Consider the following 25,311-nt stretch of genomic DNA (forward strand, 5'->3'; position numbering starts at 1 on the left):
CTTTCTATTGGGGTGATTTGGGGACAATGTCTTATACGGGCCTCTTGGTAGAGAGAGCAGTTTTGGAGGACGTGGTCGGCATTTTCTGGTGATACTCCACGTGGGCAGATTTCACTGGTTCTAATTTTGAGCTTCCGGTACATGTGTTTAGCTTTAAATGACTTTTTTTAACTCTTTACTTACTACATTTTGAATTTTTTTTTTTTTTTTTTTTTTATATTCATGAATTTGCAAGTTAAACAGGGGGTCTACCGAAAACATGGCAAGGGGTCTACGAGACCACAACGTTTGGGAACCACTGATCTAACATAACACAGGTAACATACAACAACATAGGAACTAATTTGCCAAGGGGAATAACTCTACATGCTAACAGCAAAACACGGACACATAATGTCGTCGACATGGATCAATTATAAAAATAATTAGTTAATTAACTAGTGGAAATTAATTAATTTCGTTTTATGTAGGAAAATGGGATGAATCTTGCAGTATTGAGACATATGACGATAATTGTGCCGTCCTTTCGCTATATACGATGCAGTGGCGTCACTAGGCAGGTGCGGGGGTGCGGTCCGCACCGTGTGACATCGACAAGGGGGGGTGACACCCAAGTGGAAAAGAATGGTACTTTGGAAAAAAAACAGACAACTTACAAAGAAAATAAGTGATTAGCTAGAAACCCAAACATACTTTGATCTATTGTTGGCCTCCTTCAGTCGTAGAACGCATTTGAATTACAATTCTTTCATATTTTATTACTTAATCAAGTTTTTTTGTGACACCCTCGTTTTAACCGTAGGCCACAAAAACAGATGAACTTTACATCATCTACCCTAAAGACCACAAGGTCTGAAAGGGGAACTAATTAAGCCAGGTTCACATCTAACTTTGCATTCACTTGCACCTATCCTTTGATCTGCAGCACCATTGGGGCACTACACAAGATCTGTCAACCTTCTTTCTCCATTCTTATCTCTCATTTGTCTTTGAAATAATTTCATTTGGATGCTCTTTCTGAAAATATTGAAGCCTGCCTGGGTGGACCACTTCGGGGGCCGATTTTAAGTTTGTGTTTCCACACAAACTGTCTTTGTAACCTTGTTATTGTAATGATTTGATAACCATTTAGGCTTTCCCTTATGTTCCGATGTGGTTTCTCCATCCGCCCTCCCCTCGGTACGCCACTGGATGGTCCATCCTAGTTTAGATGACCATGAACGTAGACCCCACAATCACATACTTGTGCGCGTTACTCCTGCCGCAGGAGTAAAAAGCCACCTCAACAAATCGTCACGGTCACACTCGGCGCGTCTCGTGAACCTTCATTTGCTTCCCGGCGAACTGGCAACCCCCCCCCCCCCCCTTCCATTTTTTTTTTCGGGGGTAACCTCGAGAAGCGACAGAGCCAACAAGGGGAGGCAAGTGTGACATACTTTTGCTCCTCTACCGCGACACAATTCTTTCAGAGAAGTAAGCCAGGAATCTAGTCTACCTGTTCTGTTATTTTAATGTGTTCCGTGTGTTTTTAAAGTTCAGTATTTTAAAACGGTGTTTATTTTAATTAGTTCTAGATCTAGAGTCTAGAAATTAGTTAGTGATCTCTAGATCTAGATCTAGATTCAATCTTTCGAAAAGGAGCAGCAATACGTCGTCTGTTGTGATTTGTGTGCAGACTTCCCAGTGACTAGTCTACAGTGTAGGACATCGCACGGGAATCTCTCTGCATGGATTATATTGTATTCGTGCCGCGGGTGCAAGCAAACCTGTTTGTTTATATTGTGGGGTAGGATATTATCCGTGGATATCTGTGTGTTCTTGTGTGAAAAGTGTGAACTTCAAAGCCTAGATCTAGACATCTTTGAATTTGGTAAGATATTAGTAGATGTACTATCTAGATTATTATTTTTGAAATCGTCAAGAGGATTTTAGACCTTGAGGCTAGAATGATCCTCTAGATCCGATCTAGATATACGCTATAGATCTATTCTATATTCTATGCGTCTCGATTATTATGCTTATAGATTTTAGCCCAAGACAGTCAAAATCTCTATACGCGATACTCATGGCCTCTGTACATTGAACATACTGACATACTTAATTTCTAATGTAAGAGTGTGAAAAGATGAAAATCTAGATCCATAACTTCTAAAAGCGTTATAGATCTAGATCTGCATCCGTATCTAGATATAGATATTGATTAATTTTGATTGTACATTGTACTTTGTACATTGAACATACTCAATTTCTAATGTAAGAATCTGAAAAGATGAAAATCTAGATCCATAACTTCTACAAGCGTTATAGATCTAGATCTGCATCCGTATCTAGATATAGATATTGATTAATTTTGATTGTACATTGAACATACTCAATTTCTAATGTAAGAATCTGAAAAGATGAAAATCTAGATCCATAACTTCTACAAGCGTTATAGATCTAGATCTGCATCCGTATCTAGATATAGATATTGATTAATTTTGATTGTACATTGAACATACTTAATTTCTAATGTAAGAGTCTGAAAAGATGAAAATCTAGATCCATAACTTCTAAAAGCGTTATAGATCTATATAGATCTGCATCCGTATCTAGATATAGATATTGATTAATTTTGATTTCTTCCAGCTTAAACTAAAAGTTATTACATTTCAATCTAGTTTTTAATGATCTAACTGTGTAGAAGTTAGCCCTTGTTATGTAAAGGGAGAATGATCCTTAAAGGATTACGGGCACGACATGGCCTAAATTGTGCCGATGTGCCTAAACTCAAACTCAAACTCTAGATCAAGTAGTCTTGTTTCTGTCAATTTTTTATATCCAGATCTTCAGGTTTTGCCTTGATCTGAATGCGGATCTAGACCTAAGACTACAATCGTCTTTCTAGATAGAAGACTTTGGCTCTAGATCCGTTAAAGAAATTCAATTTCCTATTGAGATGCATAGTCATATCTGTTGTAATATTTCCAAGAGTCAAAAGTTAGCCTTTATGAAGTTATGGATTTTTCTGTTACGACATTTTGGGCTTTTTGGCTGCGTCTCCTTACAAGCACGGAGCTGCCTGGCCTGGGTGAGCGCTTCGATTTGTCTTTACGCTGGTCCCGAGTTCTAACCTTGCACGCAGTCATCCCCTGATGACCTGCGGATGTTTTGGGCTGTGGCGTAATAGTCTCATTTTTACGTAGCAACGTCTGGGACATAAAAGAAACAGTCTGTAAGAAATTGAGTACATTCTAAATACAATGGACCTCATTCACTAATCGTAAACAAACATTTTGCCAGGTGATTCTCTATATCTTCTATACAAATTACGCAATCCATAAAGGCTGTCACATGATACGTAATTTTCATTGTTTAATCAATATTATCACGTGGCTAAATGTTGTTTGTTTACGATTGGTGAATGAGGCCCATTGGCTCTTTTGACTTTTTAAATTGATCGGTACGCAGCTGTAATACGTATCTTATCTTATCTTATATTATACAGACGTTACTTCAAAAAAGAAGATGATTACGTCCTACGCGTCATGCATATTAACCAATGACTTAAATTCTGCCAAGTCACTGGTTTTCCTGGCTAGCTCAGGCAACCCATTCCATGCTCTAATAGCACTAGGGAAGAAGGAGTGTTTGTACCAATTTGTCCTAGCATATGGGACGAGGAATGTGCCTTTATCTTTGTGTCTTTCGGAGTATTTTATTACTTAGGGCGCCTCTGAGTCCACCCAGCTCTAATGGGTTCCTGGCATTAGTTGGGCGAAAATAAAGGGGGTTGATCATTGTGCTGGCCTCGTGACGCCTTCGCGAACCGTGAGCCACATAGACAGATGGAAGGTTCTTTTCTTCCTACCCGGATACCGCGGCCGATGAAAACTTTACGGCGTTGGACAGTTAGTAACGTCCAGCCTAAAACTGCCTGGCTTTTTTTTTTTTACTCGTGGTTTGTGATGGTCATAGCCTTGACCTGAATGATACTCCGAATTAGGATGACACTCTGGTGTAGAATTTTCTCCACAACTTAGGTGGTCGTTTTGGGGCTTTACAATTTATTGGGGCATGCAATTGTTTTGTCTGCTGGCCGAACTGGGTCAGCGAGAGGTTTTATGTTCCACTTCTGCTCGCTTAATCGTTGGTACTCCGTAAGCCGTGTAATGCGCCTTGTTGCTTTGGCCGTGGACGTGGAACTATAGACAGGAAATAAAAGAAACAAAAAGATGTGGGATTAAGGCCACATCCTGGGACTTTGGTCTATTTTTGTAATGATTGACCAGAATAAAAGGCCAGTTTGTGTTGTGAAAGCTGGCGAATATGAGATAATAGTGTGTCTTACTGTTGTTATGTTCAAGATTCTCATACTGAAGGGTATTCAGAGTAATCTACTCTTTGTCACGAATAGGTCCACATCAGCTTCATATGACTCCATGAATATCAAAGTGACCCATATCTACCGATTTTTTTTATTTTTAATTTTTAAAGTTATAACTGTCACAATTGGTTTAGTAAATATGTTTTTCGTGCAGTTAAACCCTATCCTCTTGAAAAACACGTGCCTCGCCATTGGTTTCTTTACACCAGCGGTTCTCAACCTTTTAAGCTCGGCGACCCCTTTTTAGAATCCCCCACTCTGCCGCGACCCCCCTCCCCTTCCCCCCCCCCCCACACACACACAGGAATTGAAGAATAGACAAAAAAAAAAATCCATGATATTTTCGATGGTCTTAGGCGACCCCTGGCAAATCGTCAATCGACCCCCAAGGGAGTCGCGACCCACAGGTTGAGAACCCCTGCTTTACACCGTGCTTTGGAGTTATCTTTTTGTCACTCAGCCGTAGCTACAGTCTTCAATGACTGTCAGTCTTTTCATATAAGTATAGAGGTCAGTCTCGTATGAGCTTAAACTACAGGCATCGCTATATTCAAAGTCAAGAGGACCCTACGTGTTCAAAATGTACTTCGATTAGTTTGCAATTTTAATTCTTTTTTTTTTAAATCACTTATTTTCTAATATCGCTTTGAGCCTACATTATAATTGTTAACAGCGTTATGTAAATGAAGTGATTGTTATCAAAGGAATGAATTAATGTTCATTCTCTGGCACTGCCAGGGTCGAGCGTTTCGTTAAAGGGAAACAAAATTCATTGTGGTCCCCTTAAGTGACCACTGAGAAATTTTCCTGATGATGTGGCAGGTCTGCAACTGTACTGCTCTTTGACAGGTATTGAGGTTCTTATTAGGAATGCTTAGAGCTTCGATTGTCTCCACCAGGTCAGTTGTCATCATCCTCTCGGTTGATATAGCAGAGTGTATTGTTATTACATATAGTTTTCATAGTCACTATATCTCTAAGATTTTTTCATTCTTTCTATGCCTTTTAACTTCAGGTCTCCTTTTATTGTTATGTTGTGTGATGTACAGCGATGTCAATGGTGGTTGAGGATTTTTCTTTTTGGTGGATAAGCACTAAATCTGAGCGATTAAAATGCCATTCAAAAATAATAACCTTATTATTAAATTATTTTTGATAGAACTCTTCAATTAAAAATGTTATATTCTACCTTTAAATCCTGATATTTTATTCCTTATTTTGAAGTAAAATGATTTTAAAATTGAGTTTCTGGATTTTTAAAATTTTTTTTTTTTTTTGAGTCGCGGATTCGAATCTCGATGAATACTGGAATTTCTAATTTTGAGATCTTTGGACGCCTCTGAGTTCACCCAGGTGGTTGGTCGCTGCGTTGGCCACATGACACCCTTGTTAACCAAGGGCCACCGAAACAGATGGCCTTTACTTCATATGCCCTTTAGACTGCAAGGTCTGAAAGGGGAACTTTATTTTTATCTTGAGACAAGGGAAGACAATACAATGATCAATAATTGCTTTTTTTTTCCATTATTTGTTTTTCTTTTTCTGGAATTTTAACTTTTTTTTATTGTTTCAATTTGAATGTTTATTATAAGCTAATGGGGACAGCGTCTTGTTTTACTATACCAGCTTACTTACTTAATCCTGTGTACTCCCAGGGGAGCTTAGGGCCGCAACCACACCTCTCCACCGAACTCGGTTCTGAGCAGCTTTCTTCATCTGCTCCCATGTCATTCCAGTACCCTCAGCTTCACTGATGACTGACCTCTTCCAGGTTTGCTTGGGTCTGCCCACTTTCCTCTTTCCTTGTGAGTTCCAGTCAAGAGCCTGCCCTTAACAGCTTGCTATAAATTAAATTTTAACAATGTGTTGTACATTCAGCAATCAAACGCAAAGGGTCGATCATTATAAGTGTTCTCAAGGGAATTAAGTTGAAAGTGCTACTTTTATTCTGTCTTTTCCTGGATACTCTGTGTCACTTGGAGTGATTAAAATGACCATACTGACCACTCTTCCCACCAATCCCCACCTACTTTGTCTTTAACGTAAGATTGATAGCGGTCACTGTTGAAGACTGGGGTCGCGGGTTGGTGACACGGTCTGTTCTAGAAGTGACACCCGCACACTAATTACTTTCAAACAAGAGGACACTGTCCGGTCTAGGGGCTATTGTTGCATAATCAAGGTGGCCTTGGAGTGGTCATTAACTATGTCTCGTCTTGCTGTGGACAATGATGTAACAATCTCGTAACATTGAAAGAAGCGTAGTTTAAAGAAAACAACACATTGAGCGGAACTTTGTCTTAAAGTTTGTTTCGTTTAAAAATAAAGAACTTTTAACTTTCATGCTTACAGCACGCTCAGTGCGCTATGGTCAAATCTCTTTTGTGGACCAGTGGGAGAAGGGGGATCTGGGAGAAGGTTTTCTGTGCTGCCTTTAGGCGCTCGGTAAACACAACTTTACTGAGTTCGAATCCCTCTTGTTAGGTAGCCAAGCCACAGACAAACGGGTTAAATCTATTTTCAGGATGCCCCAGGGCTGTAGCTCACTTAAATCCGGCCCTGAGTGACAGTATTCTCATATTGACAGGGGGCGTCACTAGAAGTGCATCGATATTTCAATGGCAAATTTGTAGAGAAACAAAACAAAAAAAAAAAAAAAAATTAAAAAAAAAAGAAATTCCTCGTTTCATTGATAGTTCGGTAGGAAGTAATTTTGTGATAAATGGTTTATGTGTTATTTTTGTAATATTTTAGCTAAAAACAACGAAATTATCAAATGACTGGATTTAACTACCAATTCAACGGAAGTGACGTCGAAACGGCGTGTGAGGAAAAAGCCTTGCAAGGTTCTCAATCAGCCAATACTGGCTCTTGCCACAGAGCACTCACGCACCACAACTGTCGGAGTGGCTCTCACACTATGAAGTGGATTACCTTTCTTGTCGGATATCTCGTGGCTGCAGCCGGAGCTGTGGATACGAATCGCTCGCAAACTAGTGGGACAGCTCCTTCAGAGCCCCCTTACATTGGAGGCACCCCGGTAGAGGAGACGCATCTGCAGCCTGGCGCGTGAGTACATTTAATTACTTTTACATTTAAAATTGATCAAACCTTTTTTTTTTCTACTTTCACTTCTTGTCGTTCTCTTAATTTCTACCTTGATAAACACAACAGCGGGGAAGGTTTCTGGATTCAACCCTGAAGATTAACCAGAAGCCGGCGATCCTTAGTCAGTTTACAGTACATAGTGCTACCTTCTGGCATAAACTGCTACGCGGCTGTTCCCAAACCGTAAAATGTTCCCTTGGATCCAACAGCTGATCTGAACGGGGAGGTATCTGTTAGACGGGAAACAAAACCCTGACCAAAACTATTGACCTGGCCTTCATTTCATCACTTAATGAATCATAGCCGCCTTAAGACTGAAGACCTCCAGCGACACTTTAAAGCTATTGTTAATCTTGATTTTTTTTTGTATTTTCTAATTTTATTTCTTTATTTATATAATATTAATGTCGTCTGTTGTTATTTTTTTTTCGTAATGGAACTTTTGATTTCCTCCGATTTGTGTTTTATAACTTTTTCCTCCTTTTGTGTATGCCTACATTGCAATTAGTGTTGTTTTAAAGCAGGGAAATGACTCCATATGTACTCAGTAGATTGTAAATCTTAAATAGCAGACGTGACTTAAAATATACATATTAGAATGTTATACCTTTAGAAGTACCTTATATGTTTTTTTTTATTTCTATTCTTAAAACGAGAGTACACAGCTTTTAAATTTCATCAAACATTAGACGCCATGCCAAACTCCCCCCCCCCCCCCCCCCCCGGGCACACACTCCAGAATCAAACACTTTACGATGAGGTTAAATTTATGGCGACGTACGAATCACTTGGATGTCAGACTGGGGAAGTGGGGGGGGGGGGGAGGAGGAGGGAGGTTGAATCTTAAACGGGATCAAAACTCATGTTGTCACAGAGCAGCGTTTCTCAAAATATGGTAAACGTAGCCCTGGGAGGATCTTAAGAGTACTTGAGATCATTCTGTAGTGATAGGGCGATTTTCTAGAGTGTTAGTATGTCTTGTAATTGAGGAGACGCCTGGGGTACCATGAATGAAAAGCTCAAGTACATTGGAAAAAAAAAATGTCAATAAACACTGTCCTTTGGTTAATTTTATGTCTCGTTTACGTCTTTTTTTTTTCTTCTTTCCTTTCTACCGCCGGTATCGTGCCGTGTAGGACTGATTAAGAAATGCCGTTAGATCTATTGTCTACTCCACATAATCTTGTGTGCATGGGGTTATTTTAAACAAGGCACACGACTATGCATGCATCTCCCATTGACAAATACACTATAAAAAAAATAAAAGAGCAAGAACTGTACATTTATAGCCATATTTATAAATACTGTATGATCTTTTCCCCTTAATCTATATCAAGCTAAATTAATTTATTACCACGAATTAATTGTTGTTGGTTTTTTTATTAATTCATGTTTTGTTAGTAACAATTTATAATTGTGCACTAGTTAAAGGGAAGAACTGTACATTTAGAACCATATTTATCAATACTGTGAAAAAGTTATTTCCCTTAATCTATATCAAACTAAAATTAATTAATAATTAATTAGCACTAATTAAGTGGTTAAATTTTTTTTTATTGATTCATTTCTTGTTAGGAACAAAATATAATTATGCAAAATTTCAAATTGATCAGAGAATGGGAAGTGGGAGAAATTACGTGGATAAAATACCAGAGTAGAGTTGATGTAAGAATTTGTAAAAAAAAAAAAAAAAAAGATAATATTGGTCTGTCTTTACATATCTGTAATTTCTGTATCATAACCATACAATGACATCATTGTTTTCATTTTGTTTTCCAACTAGGCCTATAGTTCTCGTTTGCGCTTTGAAAAAAAAAGAAGTAAAATATTGTTACGTATTTCTGAATCTTCTGGCTAGATGTACTAGTAGGCACACAAATAAAAACACTGCAAAGAACTTGACGACTAAACTTTCAGTTTCATATAACTTTATTGACTATTAACTCTAACAATTCGTTACTGTAACATGTAGCGTAGAAGACTGTACAATATCTGCCAGTTTGCAGTTAGCTATACTTCGTTGCAATTCATCTCTTCACTTCGTTGCAATTCATCTCTTCTCAACTTGCATCGAGCCTTATTCCACAGAACAGACCAACGACACACTTCCCAGTGTCGCTCCAGGTCTCCCAAAGCTGAACCAAGTCGTACTCAAGTCTACCGAATCAGAGCCGCCCACGTCTTACATCGACTCTATCGACTGTAACAGCTCAAGTCCACTGTAGTTCGCTGTATAGACTTTAACGACAGTAGTCCACTCCAGTTAACTCTACCCTAGTTAACTTGCATCGAGTCGTACACATCTCTCTTCTACTGTCTCGCACAGTAGACAACAGTAACGACGACTCATTCACGACTCCATACGACTTTCACATTAACTCTCTGGCTTATATAGAGTCCCTAATCAATCCTCCAAAGTTCCACAGACACTGCTAGTATCTTCTGGAATAACACGTGAGGAAACGTCACATCCTGTCTTTGTTTATACACGTAGATTCCAGAAAACATCGGCTGCAGTGTCATCTTGCCGGGGTCACAAGTTGTGACCTCTATCTGTCACTGGACATTGCTAGTACCTTTTGGAATAACATGTAAGGACACGTCACATCCTGTCTCTGTTTATACATGTACATTCCAGGGAACACCCGCTGCTGTGTTATCTCGTCGGGGTCACACGTTAACCTCTTCCTGTCACTGGTCATTTGTAACAATATTTTTTTTACAAAATTAAAATAAAAACAAAGCTCGTTTACTTTGAATGGACATGCATTACGTTAGCACAATTAAACACCCACAGCACACTAACACACAATCACATCACACTAACACACAATCACAGCACACTAAACACAATCACATCACACTAACACACAATCACAGCACACTAACAGACAAACACAGCACACTAACACACAATTACAGCCCACCAAACACAATAACAACACACTAACACACAATCATAGCCTACTAAACACAATCACAGCACACTAACCTACAATCACAGCATACTAACACACAATCACAGCATACTAACACACAATCACAGCATACTAACACACAATCACAGCATACTAACCCACAATCACAATTATTTTAATCAATCATTAATGTACACAACTGCGCGATTGCGTACTGGTAAGCTACTCTCCCGGTCACGTGACTATTATGCGTCTGTTCGCTTGCATGTCCGATTCCCACTTTTTTTTTTAAAAGGGGGGGGGGGCTTCGTTCAATAACTGTCTTATCTCACATTATCGCAAGGCTTAACTCCCGTTAGGAGGCGCGGTGGCTGAGTGCTAAAGCGCTTGGCTTCCGAACCAGGGGTTCCCGGTTCGAATCCTGGTGAAGACTGCGATATTTAAATTCGGGATCTTTGGGCGGCTCTGAGTACCTGTCTTAAGTTAAGGAAAAGTAAAGGCGGTTGGTCGTTGTGCTGGCCACATGACACCCTCGTTAACCGTCGGCCACAGAAACCTTTACATCATCTGCCCTATAGACCACAAGGTCTGAAAGGGGAGCTTTACTTTACTATCACCCGTTAGTTTTGTACATTTACTATATAAAACAAACTTAAATAATCACGACTAATTGATTACCCAATTTTTTTTTTAATTTGATTCGTCTGTTGTCATGGACAATGAATATTATTAATTTTAGCAAAGTTTCAACTAAGAGCAGGAACTGTGACAAAGAACGTGTACAAGATTCCTTCCAAGCAGAGTGGATTGTTATAAGCTTTGTACAAATCTTGACACTGTAATTTCTAAAGGTTGTTTTTAAGATCAATCAAGTCAGCCAAGGATAGAAACGCAGGTCTTAGTTCACTGATTTATGGCTTATTTGATTACAACGATCTACTACGGAAAAGATTCTAAAAAAAACCCCTTAACATTCCATTCTCGTGGTCTTTGTCTTTTTTATTGAAACTTTCTAAAAAATTGCACCTGCAAAATCACGCGAAACTCTTGTGAACCTAAACACATCCGGGAAATTCCGAAAAATAAAAAAAGACCTACTAACATTTGCACAATTCATTAACTGCTTTCTTCACTCGGTAGAATTGGTTCGAGTCAGTCAAATGGTTTCGCGATTTCGTCTTTACAAACAAGAGTCTCGATACTCACGTGACTAACCCTTCTAAACACACACACACACTTACGCACACACACACTCTTACACACTGGCCTACAGTATACAAGCGGATTATCAATTCTTTAACCCCCGTCGTTCCTTGTATCCCCTCATTACACAAAAGGCTCTTTTTGATTGGTATGAAAGAGCGGCTCCCCTTCTTGCTATACAACTACGAAGAGGCCAGCGGTTAAGTATTGTTGACTATTCTATGCTTGATTAAAAAAGGTGGGGGGGGGGACCTCGGGTAAACTCCAGGTCCATGAATGGGCTCGTTGAGGAAAGGTAAATGACAGGTGTGGATGACTTTCAAGGATGGGGCTTGAGACTAATGACAACTTGGGCATAGCTAAGAAAGATAGGTAACCCAGTGCCTGCTGATCTACCTTCATTCACCCACATTTATACAAAGGATGCGTCGCGGGTAGATGAAGTAGACTTTCTGGGGCTATTTGTGAGGCTCAACGAGGCTTGGCTATTTCTAGCAGCACTTCAGTAAGGCAGTATACGACATATATGCGAAATATTAATAAGACACACTTGTAAAAATAGTATCAAGACACACTTGCGAAGACATTAATAAGACACACTTGCAAAGGCATTATTAAGACAGACTTGCAAAGATATTAATAAGACGCACTTGCAAAGCCTTTCATAAGGCACACTTGGAAAGACATTAAGACACATTCAAAGACATTAATAACACACGTACATAGACATTAATAAAACACACTTGCAAGGACATTAATAAGACACACTTGCAAAGACATTAATATGACAGACATACAAAAACATAAGCAAGTCACACATGCCAGTGTACAATAATTTACCTGCCTGATTTAGGTCAATACTGTACTTCGACAAAAAAAAAGTTTTTTCACCAGCCACGAAAATGTCGACACATCTCTACCTGGTTTCCTAACATGCTGAAGTAGCTAAGTTTTTTTGTACAAAGATTTCGGAAAGAGGGGGGAGAATAAGGGCTCGTTTAATTATATTTTTTGTCTGTTTCTATTGACAGATTCGTGTGTGTGTGTGTCTGGTGTATCTGTATTGCTGACGGGGGAGGTTCAACCAGGTGTACGATGGCGAATGGTGGGTCCAATGAAACGTGTCGACCTATCTCTGGTGTTCAGTCAGCAGTGTCACTGATAGATGAAGCTCTTTTTTTTTAAACTTGAAGTGAGACTGTCCTTGTTTGTTCGAACATCTTGGCTAAAAAAAAAAATAGAATATTGACCAACTGGTGACTAATCAGTCATTTAACGTCAAGGCGTTAAGTTTTTTCTGTAACTTTTGAACGCAGCTATCTAAACTTCTCGCTATCAAGACAGAACTTAAACATTAACTAGCAATTGGTTTCGTTAAAAAAAAATTATATTACTAGTTTCTACTTTAAGTAAGTTCATAGTAGTAGCCTCTGTGCATGTTACGGTAGCTCTTCCTTCTACAGTTGTTGTAATTATAAATTGACTAATTACATATACCTTGGGAAGCATGAGAGAAAACTGAACTCATTCCATTTGCGATGTCTCCGTAGGATCTTGAAAGTCACATGGAAAGAAAAAGTGTGCAATATTGAGACCCTTGCGCGATCAGGTATTCCCAGCATCTTTACAGCCCTCAGACAACGCCGTTTGCGCTGGCTTGGACATGTTCGCCGGATGGAGGACAAGCGCATCCCCAAATGGCTGCCTGGTCGTGCGGTTTGCGCGCTGGACTGTCGTTCGGATTTATCGACGGTCGAGGGTTCAAACCCTGTCCGCTCCCATCCCCCGTCGTCCTGCGGGAGGTTTGGACTAGGAAGTAAACTATCTTCAACTCTGAAGGAACATCCGAAACATGTAAAACAGAAACAAACAAAGTCATCCTCTATGGACAACTCGCAACTGGCACAGAAAAAAACTGGTCGCCCCCACCTCCGTTACATAGATATAATAAAACGGGACCTCAAATCAGTGAACATCAATACTGACAATGGACCTCAATCACCAGTCGTAAACAAACAACATTTAGCCACGTGGTGCTCTATCTCTTCTATATAATTTACAATCTCATGTTTAATTTATGATGGTTGTCACGTGACAGTTTTTTTCGTTGTTGTATCAATAAGATCACGTGACTAAATGTTGTTTGTTTACGATTGGTGAATGAAGTCCATTGGGAAGACATAGCTCTAGACCGCACCAGATGGAGAGAGACAATGACCAAAAAAGCTATGGACAGTGAAAGAACATGGGTCTCAGCTCAGGAAGAAAAACGTACAATCCGAAAAATTGTCAGCTCCTCTACCACCGAAGGAAAAGCCACCTTAACCTGCGCTATTTGTGGACGGGATTGTCTCCAAAACAGGGATCCACAGCCACACGAGGAAGTGTGCTCTGAGATGAACCATAGTCGTTCGACGACTGAAGGAGGCCAATATATACCTTGGGAGATGAGTGGACTGAGAAATATAGAGTTGCAGAACTTAGAGAGGTAGTGGAGATGGATTGGTCACACCCTTAGAAAAGATACCAACAGGAGATCAAGACAGAACTTATAGTGGATCCCCCTCCCCCAGGGCACAATACCTAGAAAAAAACTCTAAAATGAACATGGCGAAATGACCATCTCAATAAAATAAATCCCACACAACTCCCCCTTTGTAGACACTGCGCCCACCCGTATCAAACCGTAAACCATATCCTTTTTGAATGCCCCTTCCTAATCCACCTTAGACAGACCCTACTTCCACTACAGCCCAACATAACCAACACCCTTTACGGCAGTGCTGAACAACTGAAGAAAACAGCGCACTATTTTTCCTTGGCACAGTCTGCAAAAGAGCTCCCAGCTCAGCAGCAATAAAGCTGGCTAGAAGAAGAAGAAGAACATGGCGACGCAGTATACTAGTTGAAGCCGAGAGGACAGGAAAGATCTGGGAAGCCATACAAAAAAACTAGCAAGAGACCGTGGAGAATGGCGTGTTTTTACTAAGGCCCTATGTTCCACGAGGAAAGATGATGATGAATACCTTATCCACTTAATTAAACGCATTTGGAGGTCCATACCTAACTGTTGCACTGCACTTAATTCAATATTTATTGGTTGTTTTTTTTTGTCGAATAAAGAGACTAGTGTAGTATTTCTCTTGACTATCACAAACAGCTTTTGCGACATGCACATTATGCCACAAGTGTACGAGACATTCTCACAACCCAAATACAATAATAGCGGCTCTTTCCCCCTGCAGAGTCGTTAAAGGCTTTGTCTTTTGTATACCGGACACCCCCTTGTAATAAAGTTGACTTTAAGCCCTGGCCTATATATGTTCACATAACCAACCACGACAATATGATAAATATTTAGTGTCAGGGACTTAGTTTGTTTCCCGTGTCGCGCTATTTTTTTCCCCACCGCGCACGAGATTTTATGTATTTACACTGTCATTGAAGAAGAAAAAAAAAAAGTTGAAGCATGCCGGGATATCACGTGTCATCAAGGGTAGGTAACCTGCGCTGATTTAATTTCCTCCTGTTGTTTTCAGCCCTGGTGTCAGGTTACTACACCGTCTTCACCCACACCCCATCCCCCCACACCCACGTTGACCGTACCCTTTGCCACCTAGCGTTTTTCAGTTCTTTTTACATCTAATGCAGCGGTTCTCAACCTTTTATGCTCAGCGACCCCTTTTTACAATCCCCCACTCTGCGGCGCCCCCCCCCCCCCCGATACACAGATACAGCACTAGAACAATCCATAGTTTCGATGGTCTTAGACGACCCCTGGCAAATCGTCAATCGGCCCCTCAAGGGGTCGCGATCCACAGGCTGAGAACCCCTGATCTAATGTTAAACCTGCCTATGCAACATATTTTTTTCCCCTGGTGGTGGTTTGAATGAATACAACATTTACTAAGAGAGTATTATCTCCCCCTGACTGAAAGTTAAAGCCCGTCTTTTTTTTTTTCTTCTCCCCACCATTTTGTTTTTTACCTCCCTTGTGTTAATTAAAAATGATACGCTCACCGGAAGTGTTTTTCCCCCTCGAACAACGAAACGAGTTTGGTTTGTCGTCTGCGCGTATTTTTGTTGAAGGCTGGGGTTACAAGGTTACGGGGCGTGCGCGCGAGGGGGGAAAATGGTGGAGTTTGTTGCTGATCAGGAAGGTTATGTCCAGGTACACAAATCTGGTTTACCTTTGTAGCCGGCTCGATTTGGTGACCTATTCTCTTAACCTACATTATATTTCCAAGTCCTGATTCTGTTAGTTCGTATTTTTTTTTTTTTTTTTTGTTGTAATTTTGTTCTTGCAATATGATCCTATTCTACGGGGGCTTGGAGAAATCTGGGTCGAATTAGGATTATTATTCAGGGATGGTTTCCGTGAATGGGAAAAAAGAGTGGTTGTTGAGACCTATGTGAGCCCAGAATGTTCAGCTGGCTACTGGGCAGGTTATTCCAGCTGCGGCTAGTGCTGATAGCTCGACTCAGCACTGCATTTTGATTTCAAGAAGAATCAGTTTGTTCGCTAACAAGCTTATCGCAACATTAGCGGAGGCACAACATTAACTAGCAAAATATTAAAAAAAAAAAAAAAATTACTAAGCTTACCTAAGGGAGATATCTTCATATTAACATTTATTGAGTATATCTTCATATTAACATTTATTGAGTATATCTTCATATTAACATTTATTGAGTATATCTTCATATTAACGTTTATTGAGTATATCTTCATATTAACATTTATTGAGTATATCTTCATATTAACATTTATTGAGTATATCTTCATATTAACATTTATTGAGTATATCTTCATATTAACATTTATTGAGTATATCTTCATATTAACATTTATTGAGTATATCTTCATATTAACATTTATTGAGTATATCTTCATATTAACATTTATTGAGTATATCTTCATATTAACATTTATTGAGTATATCTTCATATTAACGTTTATTGAGTATATCTTCATATTAACATTTATTGAGTATATCTTCATGTTAACATTTATTGAGTATATCTTCATATTAACATTTATTGAGTATATCTTCATATTAACATTTATTGAGTATATCTTCATATTAACATTTATTGAGTATATCTTCATATTAACATTTATTGAGTATATCTTCATATTAACATTTATTGAGTATATCTTCATATTAACGTTTATTGAGTATATCTTCATATTAACATTTATTGAGTATATCTTCATATTAACATTTATTGAGTATATCTTCATATTAACATTTATTGAGTATATCTTCATATTAACATTTATTGAGTATATCTTCATATTAACATTTATTGAGTATATCTTCATATTAACGTTTATTGAGTATATCTTCATATTAACATTTATTGAGTATATCTTCATATTAACATTTATTGAGTATATCTTCATATTAACATTTATTGAGTATATCTTCATATTAACATTTATTGAGTATATCTTCATATTAACATTTATTGAGTATATCTTCATATTAACATTTATTGAGTATATCTTCATATTAACATTTATTGAGTATATCTTCATATTAACATTTATTGAGTATATATAGGAAAACGAGTCTCAAACTTTTTTTTTTACCCGGGGAGCCCTTTAAATAGTCAAAATTAAAAAGCTACATAAATATACATTACATAAGTAAAAAAAATCTAATTAAATTTTGTTGAACGAGTGTTTATTGAGGTTATAGCTTTTGATTAGAATAAAATAAAAAAAAAATAGTGACTTGGATGGGGGTTGATGAGATTCTTTTTTTTTAAGTATTTACAAAATACTAGTAGACCGGTGGCGTAGCATACGCCGTTATTTTGCAGGGAGGGGCTTAGGCCACTGCAACCTATGCGACCGCAAGGAGCCCCGCACTTTCATAGGACCCGCGCTAATTCTAGGTGTATACATTATTAAATTAAACCATTTTATAACTAATAACAGATTTCCCGCGGCCTCCTGTCGATTTACCAGGAGGCTCTTTAGTGACGGGTGAATACGGAGTAGATTACTTGTTCTCTTTCCAGGACTTCTTGGTCACAATGGTTAAGTCCGGCATTGCTATTTAGTGACGGGGGAATACTACTTGTTCTCCCCCCCCCTTTTTTTTTTCCACCTCTAAAATTACGTAGGATAACTCTAGTCCGTCCGACTTGCAGAAATAAAAGAGTGATCTTTCCATTACTTGGTGTCCAAAGTCTTGAACCGTGAAGAGAATATATATCGATGTATATCTATATTATAAAGTAGAATGTGAGGGGTATGTATGTATGTATGTATGTATGTATGTTACTTATAGACATCAAAACCGCTTGACCAATCTTGATAAAACTAGGCAGGAATGTTCCTTGGGTACCAACTTAGACCGTAGTGTATGTATTGTGCCCTAAAACAAACTTAAGACCCTCAAAAAAAAATAAAGTTGTCCGACTCTATTACAGCTATAGTATTTTATGGATCTAGGCCATGTCTACAATGTTGACATGAGAAAAGATAGAAAGGATTTAGACCTAGATCTAATTTTAAGAAATACACTTTGCGCAGATAGTTTTTTACTTTGACACATGAAAATACAAAAGAAGATCCATTGATTTCATTATATAATAAAATTAACCTTCAATTTTGTGTTTCAAAAGCATTTTTTACATAAATTATTTCCTGATATCTGTGACTACAGATTTCCTGACGAACATTCTTTCATTAGACAATACCGTAATGAATCGCGTACTAAAAATTAATTCGTTTAATTGTTTACTTTATAATCCCATCCCTAGATCTAAAACTCTAATTCAACTCTAAGATGATAAAACTTCTCTTCGCACAGATAGTTTTATACTTTAACACATAAACATATTAATTAAAGTCCATTCATTTCATATTTTGATCAAATAAACATTCAAATTTGGTTTTCTAAAGCTACATTCGTTTACGAAAGCTGCGAAGCCGAGTTGAGATAGGCCTAGATCTATATTCATTCATGAATCGCGTACTAAAAATTATTTCGTTTCATTGTTTACTTTATAATCCCATCAATAGATCTAAAACTCTAATCCAACTCTAAGATGATAAAACTTCTCTTCGCACAGATAGTTTTATACTTTGACACATAAATATATTAATTAAAGTCCATTCATTTCATATTTTGATCAAATAAACATTCAAATTTGGTTTTCTAAAGCTACATTCGCTTACGAAAGCTGCGAAGCCGAGTTGAGATAGGCCTAGATCTATATTCATTCATGAATCGCGTACTAAAAATTATTTCGTTTAATTGTTCACTTTATAATCCCATTCATTTAACAAAGCTATCGCTCTTTTCGTTTTTAATAGATAAGAATGTATCGACTTTGGGTAAACCATTTTCGCAAAACTAATTTTATTTTCGTAGCGAAAGAGAAATAACGTGAAAGGACCATTAGCTACGTTTAACATACATCTAAATCCAATCCACTAGATTATTCAAAAGCAAATGTTTTAATTTTAAAAAATGGATTTAAGCCTATTAGCTATTTTGATTTGATAGCTTCATTCACACTATTTTTACATTGACACATTCGCTTTACTTATTACATTATTATTTCGTTTAATTGTTAACAAAACACTCTCAGTGACTATATCGACAGTAATGCGCAAATAAAGACCCGCGGGTCGCGGGTAAAATATGTCTAGTTGTATATAAATGCTTTTTTTTTTTTTTACTTACTCACATTACTCTAACATTCTAGGTAAAGTTTGTATATAGGTCACAGGTGACTGATTGGTTGGTAGATGTATTCCTGGAGATCGACTATTCTGTGATCTATTGTAACTTAAGGCTTAAAAAAGTGAATAGAAAGTCCAAAGCTTTGATCCAGTATGAAATGCACATTCTTGGGGCGTCTTTATGGATCAATGACCACCACTTCCGTCGACTTTAAAATATAGTTTCGTTAAAAACATGAATCATAAGTAAGAATAAGGGAATCTCTCTCTCTCTCTCTCTCTCTCTCTCTCTCTCTCTATATATATATATATATATATATATATATATATATATATATATATATATATATATATATATATATATATATATATATATATATATATATATATTATACCTAGACTGGAAAATGGAAACAAATTCTTATCCGATAATGATCAGATCACAGACCTATATATATATATAGAAATTATATTGTACGTAGCTCATTTTTAAGCTGCATGGGAAGTTGCCCCGAATCTAGGAAAATCGATCTTTTAATGTCTTAGAAAAGTAATGATCTTTAGTTTTCACAGTTTAGAAATAATTCAATACCATTTTGAGATTTTTTAAAAAATAGAATAGGTTATTAATCACATAACTATATATTCACGCAAATCTATGAAATAAAGCCATTTCCTGTTAGTTTCCATTGAGATAATGTTTCGAAAATCCTAGATCGAAATAATTAATGTCTGTTGATTTTAATTATCTTATGTACATTTAAATAGATTGATTACATACATCATTCTAGATTATGTGTCTAAAAATTTCAAAATAATAATTCTGAGACGAGAGTGCTCTTATTTTCGATGTTATATTACTAGATCTAAGCATTAAATTATATGTTACATAGGTTAGGGTTGAAAAAAACACCTTTACTTCTTATAACTACTTTACAAAACGCCTTGTTTCTCTTTAAAAAAAAAGTTTTTCAATTTTGTGTGTAGTGTTAGAGATTTCCATGTCCAGTCTAGGAATAATGTATGTCTATGATAAAGCCTTAGAAGCAATTAAGTTTACTGAAAAAAAATTATCGCAAAATAAATATTAAGAACGCGTTTACATTGATTCGATAGATTGTCTTCTTCAACTAAAATGATCAACTTATGACAGTATGTATACAATGTGGACTGTCGTAAAAAAATCTCTAAATCTCTTCTATTTATGCCTTTGTTCTTTACAAAGCTTATATCCACTCTGTCTGGTAAAAAGTCTGTACACGTTATTTCTTCCACACACATTCTCTGATCAAGTTGAAACTTCGAACAATTATTCATTGACATGGACAAAACATGAATCAATAAAAAAAAAAGTAACCAATAAGACAATCAATTACAAGAGGATTAATAATTTTGTGTTTGATACCAACAAGGGAAACTAATACTTCAGTATTTACAGATATGGCTAAATTTGTTGGGTTTAGTTGTGACTTGGTAACTACTGTCAAATAACGCAAACTAAAACTCTATGGCCATATTACAAGGTCTTGAGGTCTTCCTTCCTTCAGGGAACAGTACCAAAAAAAAAAAAGAGGAGGCAGACATGGAAAGATAGGGAAAGACAACATGAAAGAAAAGACAGGCCTGTTATTAAATACAATTCTATCCATGGGAAAATATACAGAGAAATGGAGAAAGACGATTGACGAATCTTGTATGGTGCCCCAGCGGACCACCAGACTAAGTGATATAAGGCGAGGAATCTTTAAAGAACCCTAGTTCTAAAAATATTTTATTCCTTTAAATACAGTTATTACACGGCTCAAAATAATAAAGCTTGTCTCTTCGAGTCCGAATATTTAAGGAGTACAGTATTCACTTGGATACGCAGTCCCAGCTGCGACCTACATAACATAGCCGTTGTCTGCCGGTGGTCGTTTTAGGCTCTCTTTCTGGCGTTTATGGACTTACAGGTCAGAATAGTATCCATAAAATATATCCAATCCAATATGATAGTGAGTTTTATAACATTACAAAAACGTGAACAAGATTCTATAACTTGATAGGCTTTCTATAACAGCATTAACTTAGTAAATATATAAAAAAGATATAGATTTTTTTTTCTTAAAAAGGGGATAAATCGAGCTAAGCCTATAGTCATATTCAATAAAAGAATCAGAGAAAGGACCCATCATCCGTGCAATTACCCAGTCTGATAATTTCGAAAAGATACACTCCTTTAAGTCAAGAGGTCAGCATTCAAAAGAAGAAAAAAATGACATGTCTGTTAGGGTTACACGAAGGAGATTGACTTGACTCAATACATGGAGCGTACAAGCAAGATAAAGAAAACTTTGTTGACGCAATAAAAGAGTCAGTAGTCTGGATTAAGCAGACGACTTCGTGAATGAAGCTTTTTTTTTTTCTCGTTCCTACTTCGTCATGGCGCTTCAGTTAAGAATGTAGCAAAACAGTCCGTTTGCGTGGCTTAAAATACGGATCTAATGCTTATGCCGTGTTAGTAAATACTTAAACAATTAAAAAAATTTTTTTTTAACATTATAGCTTTTTAACATTTGGGTCAGTGGGCAATTTATAACTATAAAAAAAAAGTTTATGGGTCAAATAGTTTGATTAGCCATTGGACTAAAGTAACGCCTTAAGGGAAATCACTTAACTCAGGTCAGAACACTAAAAAAGAACATTAGCAGTAATGCAAAATATTAAATTTTATTTTTTTTATTCAGAAACACAACATAATAAAAAATGTTCAGAAAGACTCAAAGATTAAGACATATTTCTAATTTCATATACTAGGACATTTTCCTACAAATGCTCCTTCCCTAGTGCCATTTCAGAATGGAACGGGTAGCCTGAATCAGCCAGGAAAACCAATGGCTGAGCAGAGTTTAAATCTTTTGTTCTTCTTCTTCCTCGTTCTCATTGTTATGTTGGAGTGTTCAGATGACTAGACCAATACATGAGATGAAATGCACAGTGGTTTCCAAATCAGGGAGCTCTCCATATAGTTTTCTTTCTATTGGGGTGTTTTAGGACCAGTGTTTTGTTCGAGCCTCTTGGTAAAAGAATGCAGTTTTGAAGGACTTTCTCTGGTGACACTCTACATGGGCAGATTTCACTAGTTCCAATTTTGACCTTCCGGAACATGTTCTTTAGTTAACAGACACGGCTGGATTGATCATGGATTCGCTGCATCATTCGCATATGAATCTTTGAAGGAACTCCTGTAACGTATACGATAATTTTAACATCGCATGTGTAATAATTAATATTGCACCACTTTGAAATGATCCTAAATTCTGATTGGTTGTTAAAACAACCAATGAGATTATCAACTTGTCGATGTCATCCATCAGTTTTACAGTAAAGGCAGTTCTTATCCGGTACTATCCGTTTAATTAGTAGTTCCCCTTTCAGACTTTGCAATCTATGGCCAGCACAATGACCAACCTCCTTTACTTTTCCCCAACTAATATCAGGTACCCATTATGGCTTGGTGGACTTAGAGGCGCCGTAGGATCTCGAAATTAAAAATACAAGTCTTCACTAGGATTCGAATCCGGAACCCTCGGTTCGGAAGCCTAGCGCTTTGCCACTCAGCCACCGTGCCTCCATGCGTGTTAATGAGAGACACAAAACCCTGTCATTGGTTTTCCTGGCTGATTTTTCCATGCTCTAATTAAAATCTCAATCCTCTTAGCGGAACATTTAGTTTAGGAAAGGCCTTCACTTTGGATCGTATAATGGTCCTGACAAATAACTTAAATTTGATAGAAAAAAAATCAAAATTTTTTATAAGAGTAGTTTTTAAAGTTAACGTACTTTCAACATAAAAGGATTTGTTCATTTTACTCTTATAGAGGAATATTTTAAGTTTTATATAGGGTGATAGATATTTGCGTAGAACTTTTTCTGCAACCTTTTTATATGAAGAATGCAAAAAAATGTGAAAATTTTGTTGTAAATTCATCTTCATAAAATTTACACCTTAGTATGTGTAATATTTCCCATTCGTTGATACTCTCAACTGAAATACTACAATTACAAGTTTGCAATTTTTTTAACTACTTTTAATTTATGTGTCCCCGGGTGCATAACACGTTCTGACGGGCCGTATGTTCTCTCCCCCACCACCCTTCTAATCCTTTTTCAATATTAGTGTAACAGAGCTACTTTTTTCAGTACCTCATGAACTAGAGTAGCAGTTGAGCGTTATGGTACATTTTTTTTTCTTCAAGTTTTATAAGGGAGATAAACCATTTGTAATTGGAGTGTAACAGAGTTACGTGTGTTACATTCCTGACGAGATTCCAAGACAGACTGACACGGTTGGCGTAACGCCATGACGTTACAACAACAACACAAAAAATGTCTGACAACGTCGGACGTAGGTTTTTGTTCTCCCTCGTAGCCGTCTCGGTGCAGCTGAACCGTGACTAATAGTGTTTTTAGGATCTCTGTCTGTCTGTCTCTCTGGTAAGAATGTTCACGTTAATTAGTCGTTGGTAATTGTAATTGAATGTAAACGAGAATACTATGTGTGACCTGCGGCATCATTAGGTAGGAACAATCTGGTATAAACTTTGTCACATGTAAATTATGAGTGAGTCTAGTGTGAATGTACACTTTGGTTTCTTATAGTTATAATGTTTTTTGTTTTGTGTAATGCACAAATTGTAAGACAAATTTCCATACGGACAATAAAGATTATTATTATTATTATTATTATTATTATAAAAAATACTTTTTAAAAAAGCTTTTCAATAGGAAGAACTTCACATCTCTCAATATTGTGATTTATCTCCCTTTTCGAAATTTAAAAAAAAATTACCACTATTCAATAAACTAACTACTTTTTTATTTTTTTAATTTTTTAATTTATAATTGATTCAAATGCTGTTAAGTACAATGATGAATCATACAAAGTCCAACTTAAATCCAAGAAATAGAATTAGTAGTAATGACGTGTTCGCAATTTTGTACCAGACAGACAGAGCGAGTTGATATAAGCTTTTTAAATAAAACATGTTTACGAAACGGTAAACATGTTAGAAAAATAATTTTTAACGAGTTTTGATGTAAACTTTGTAACTTTAAAAAAAAAGATACAGTCAGTCAATGGACGCGTGCCGATAAAGAAGGCTTTTGTTTCAGGCGATAAATCAAGCGTGCAAGCGTGGCCCCGAAGATGCAGTGCCTAAGGTCATAGTTCAAAGTTGTTTGGATTTTAAAAATTTTGTTGCTCTAATTCAGGGGTTCTCAACCTGAGGATCGCGACCCCTTTGGGGGGTCGAATGACGATTTGCCAGGGGTCGCCTAAAACCATCGAAAAAATGAATTGTTTTTGTCCATTCTTCTATTGCTGTGTGTGTATGCGGAGGTGGGGGGGGGGGGGGTCGCGGCAGTGTGGGGGGTATGTAAAAAGGGGTCGCCGAACCTAAAAGGTTGAGAACCGCTGCTCTAATTGATATTGATCATAATATATTAATAATTTTAAATTCCTTTTCTAAATGGTCGTTTGAATATTTGTTTCGCTTTTTTTTGCTTTGTTATTATTATAAATGAAATCAAACTTTGTAGGAGCGCTGTTAGTTTGAATATAAAATGTATTCTACGTGGCTTGTCCAGAATTTGTGATAAGCGTGGTCGAGAGGCCAAGTGCGCTTGAACTTGGCTTGGCTTGGCTACCTAGAAGGGGGCTCGAGGTTCGAGTTGTGATTACTGAGCGCCTAAAGGCAGCACGGAAAACCAACTCCTAGATACCCCCTCCCCTCACACTGGTCCACAAATGAGATTGGACCAAAAGCGCTCTGAGCATGCTATAAGCATGAAAGTAGCGCTATATAAAAGCTATTATAATAATAATTTCAGAACTCGGTGAAGTAGTCTGCTATGGATCGACGTTGTCGCATGGCTCTGGTAACTCTAAACCTCACAGAGACGCCTTTTTTAAAAATTATCTTCAGTTATAATTTTGAGCAAATATGGAAACATTGTAAAATGCCGTTTTA

General features: G+C 37.2%; 1 protein-coding gene across 9 annotated transcripts in view; it reads left to right on the forward strand.

The window, feature by feature from the left end:
• The first annotated feature begins 1,385 nt into the window (after nucleotides 1-1,385).
• The window catches only part of LOC106061485 (multiple epidermal growth factor-like domains protein 6), a 204,020-nt gene continuing 180,094 nt past the window's right edge, over nucleotides 1,386-25,311 (forward strand). For 8 of the 9 annotated variants that reach the window (XM_056007535.1, XM_056007537.1, XM_056007543.1 and 5 more), the window contains exons 1-2: nucleotides 1,386-1,870; nucleotides 7,121-7,435. In XM_056007535.1, the coding sequence (XP_055863510.1) occupies nucleotides 7,143-7,435 (293 nt within the window). In that variant the 5' untranslated portion in view covers nucleotides 1,386-1,870; nucleotides 7,121-7,142. The remainder of the gene's footprint in view (nucleotides 1,871-7,120; nucleotides 7,436-25,311) is intronic. The other variant, XM_056007536.1, reaches the window with a different exon arrangement.

The sequence above is a fragment of the Biomphalaria glabrata genome, chromosome 13 (assembly GCF_947242115.1).
Source record: "Biomphalaria glabrata chromosome 13, xgBioGlab47.1, whole genome shotgun sequence".
NCBI lineage: Eukaryota > Metazoa > Mollusca > Gastropoda > Planorbidae > Biomphalaria > Biomphalaria glabrata.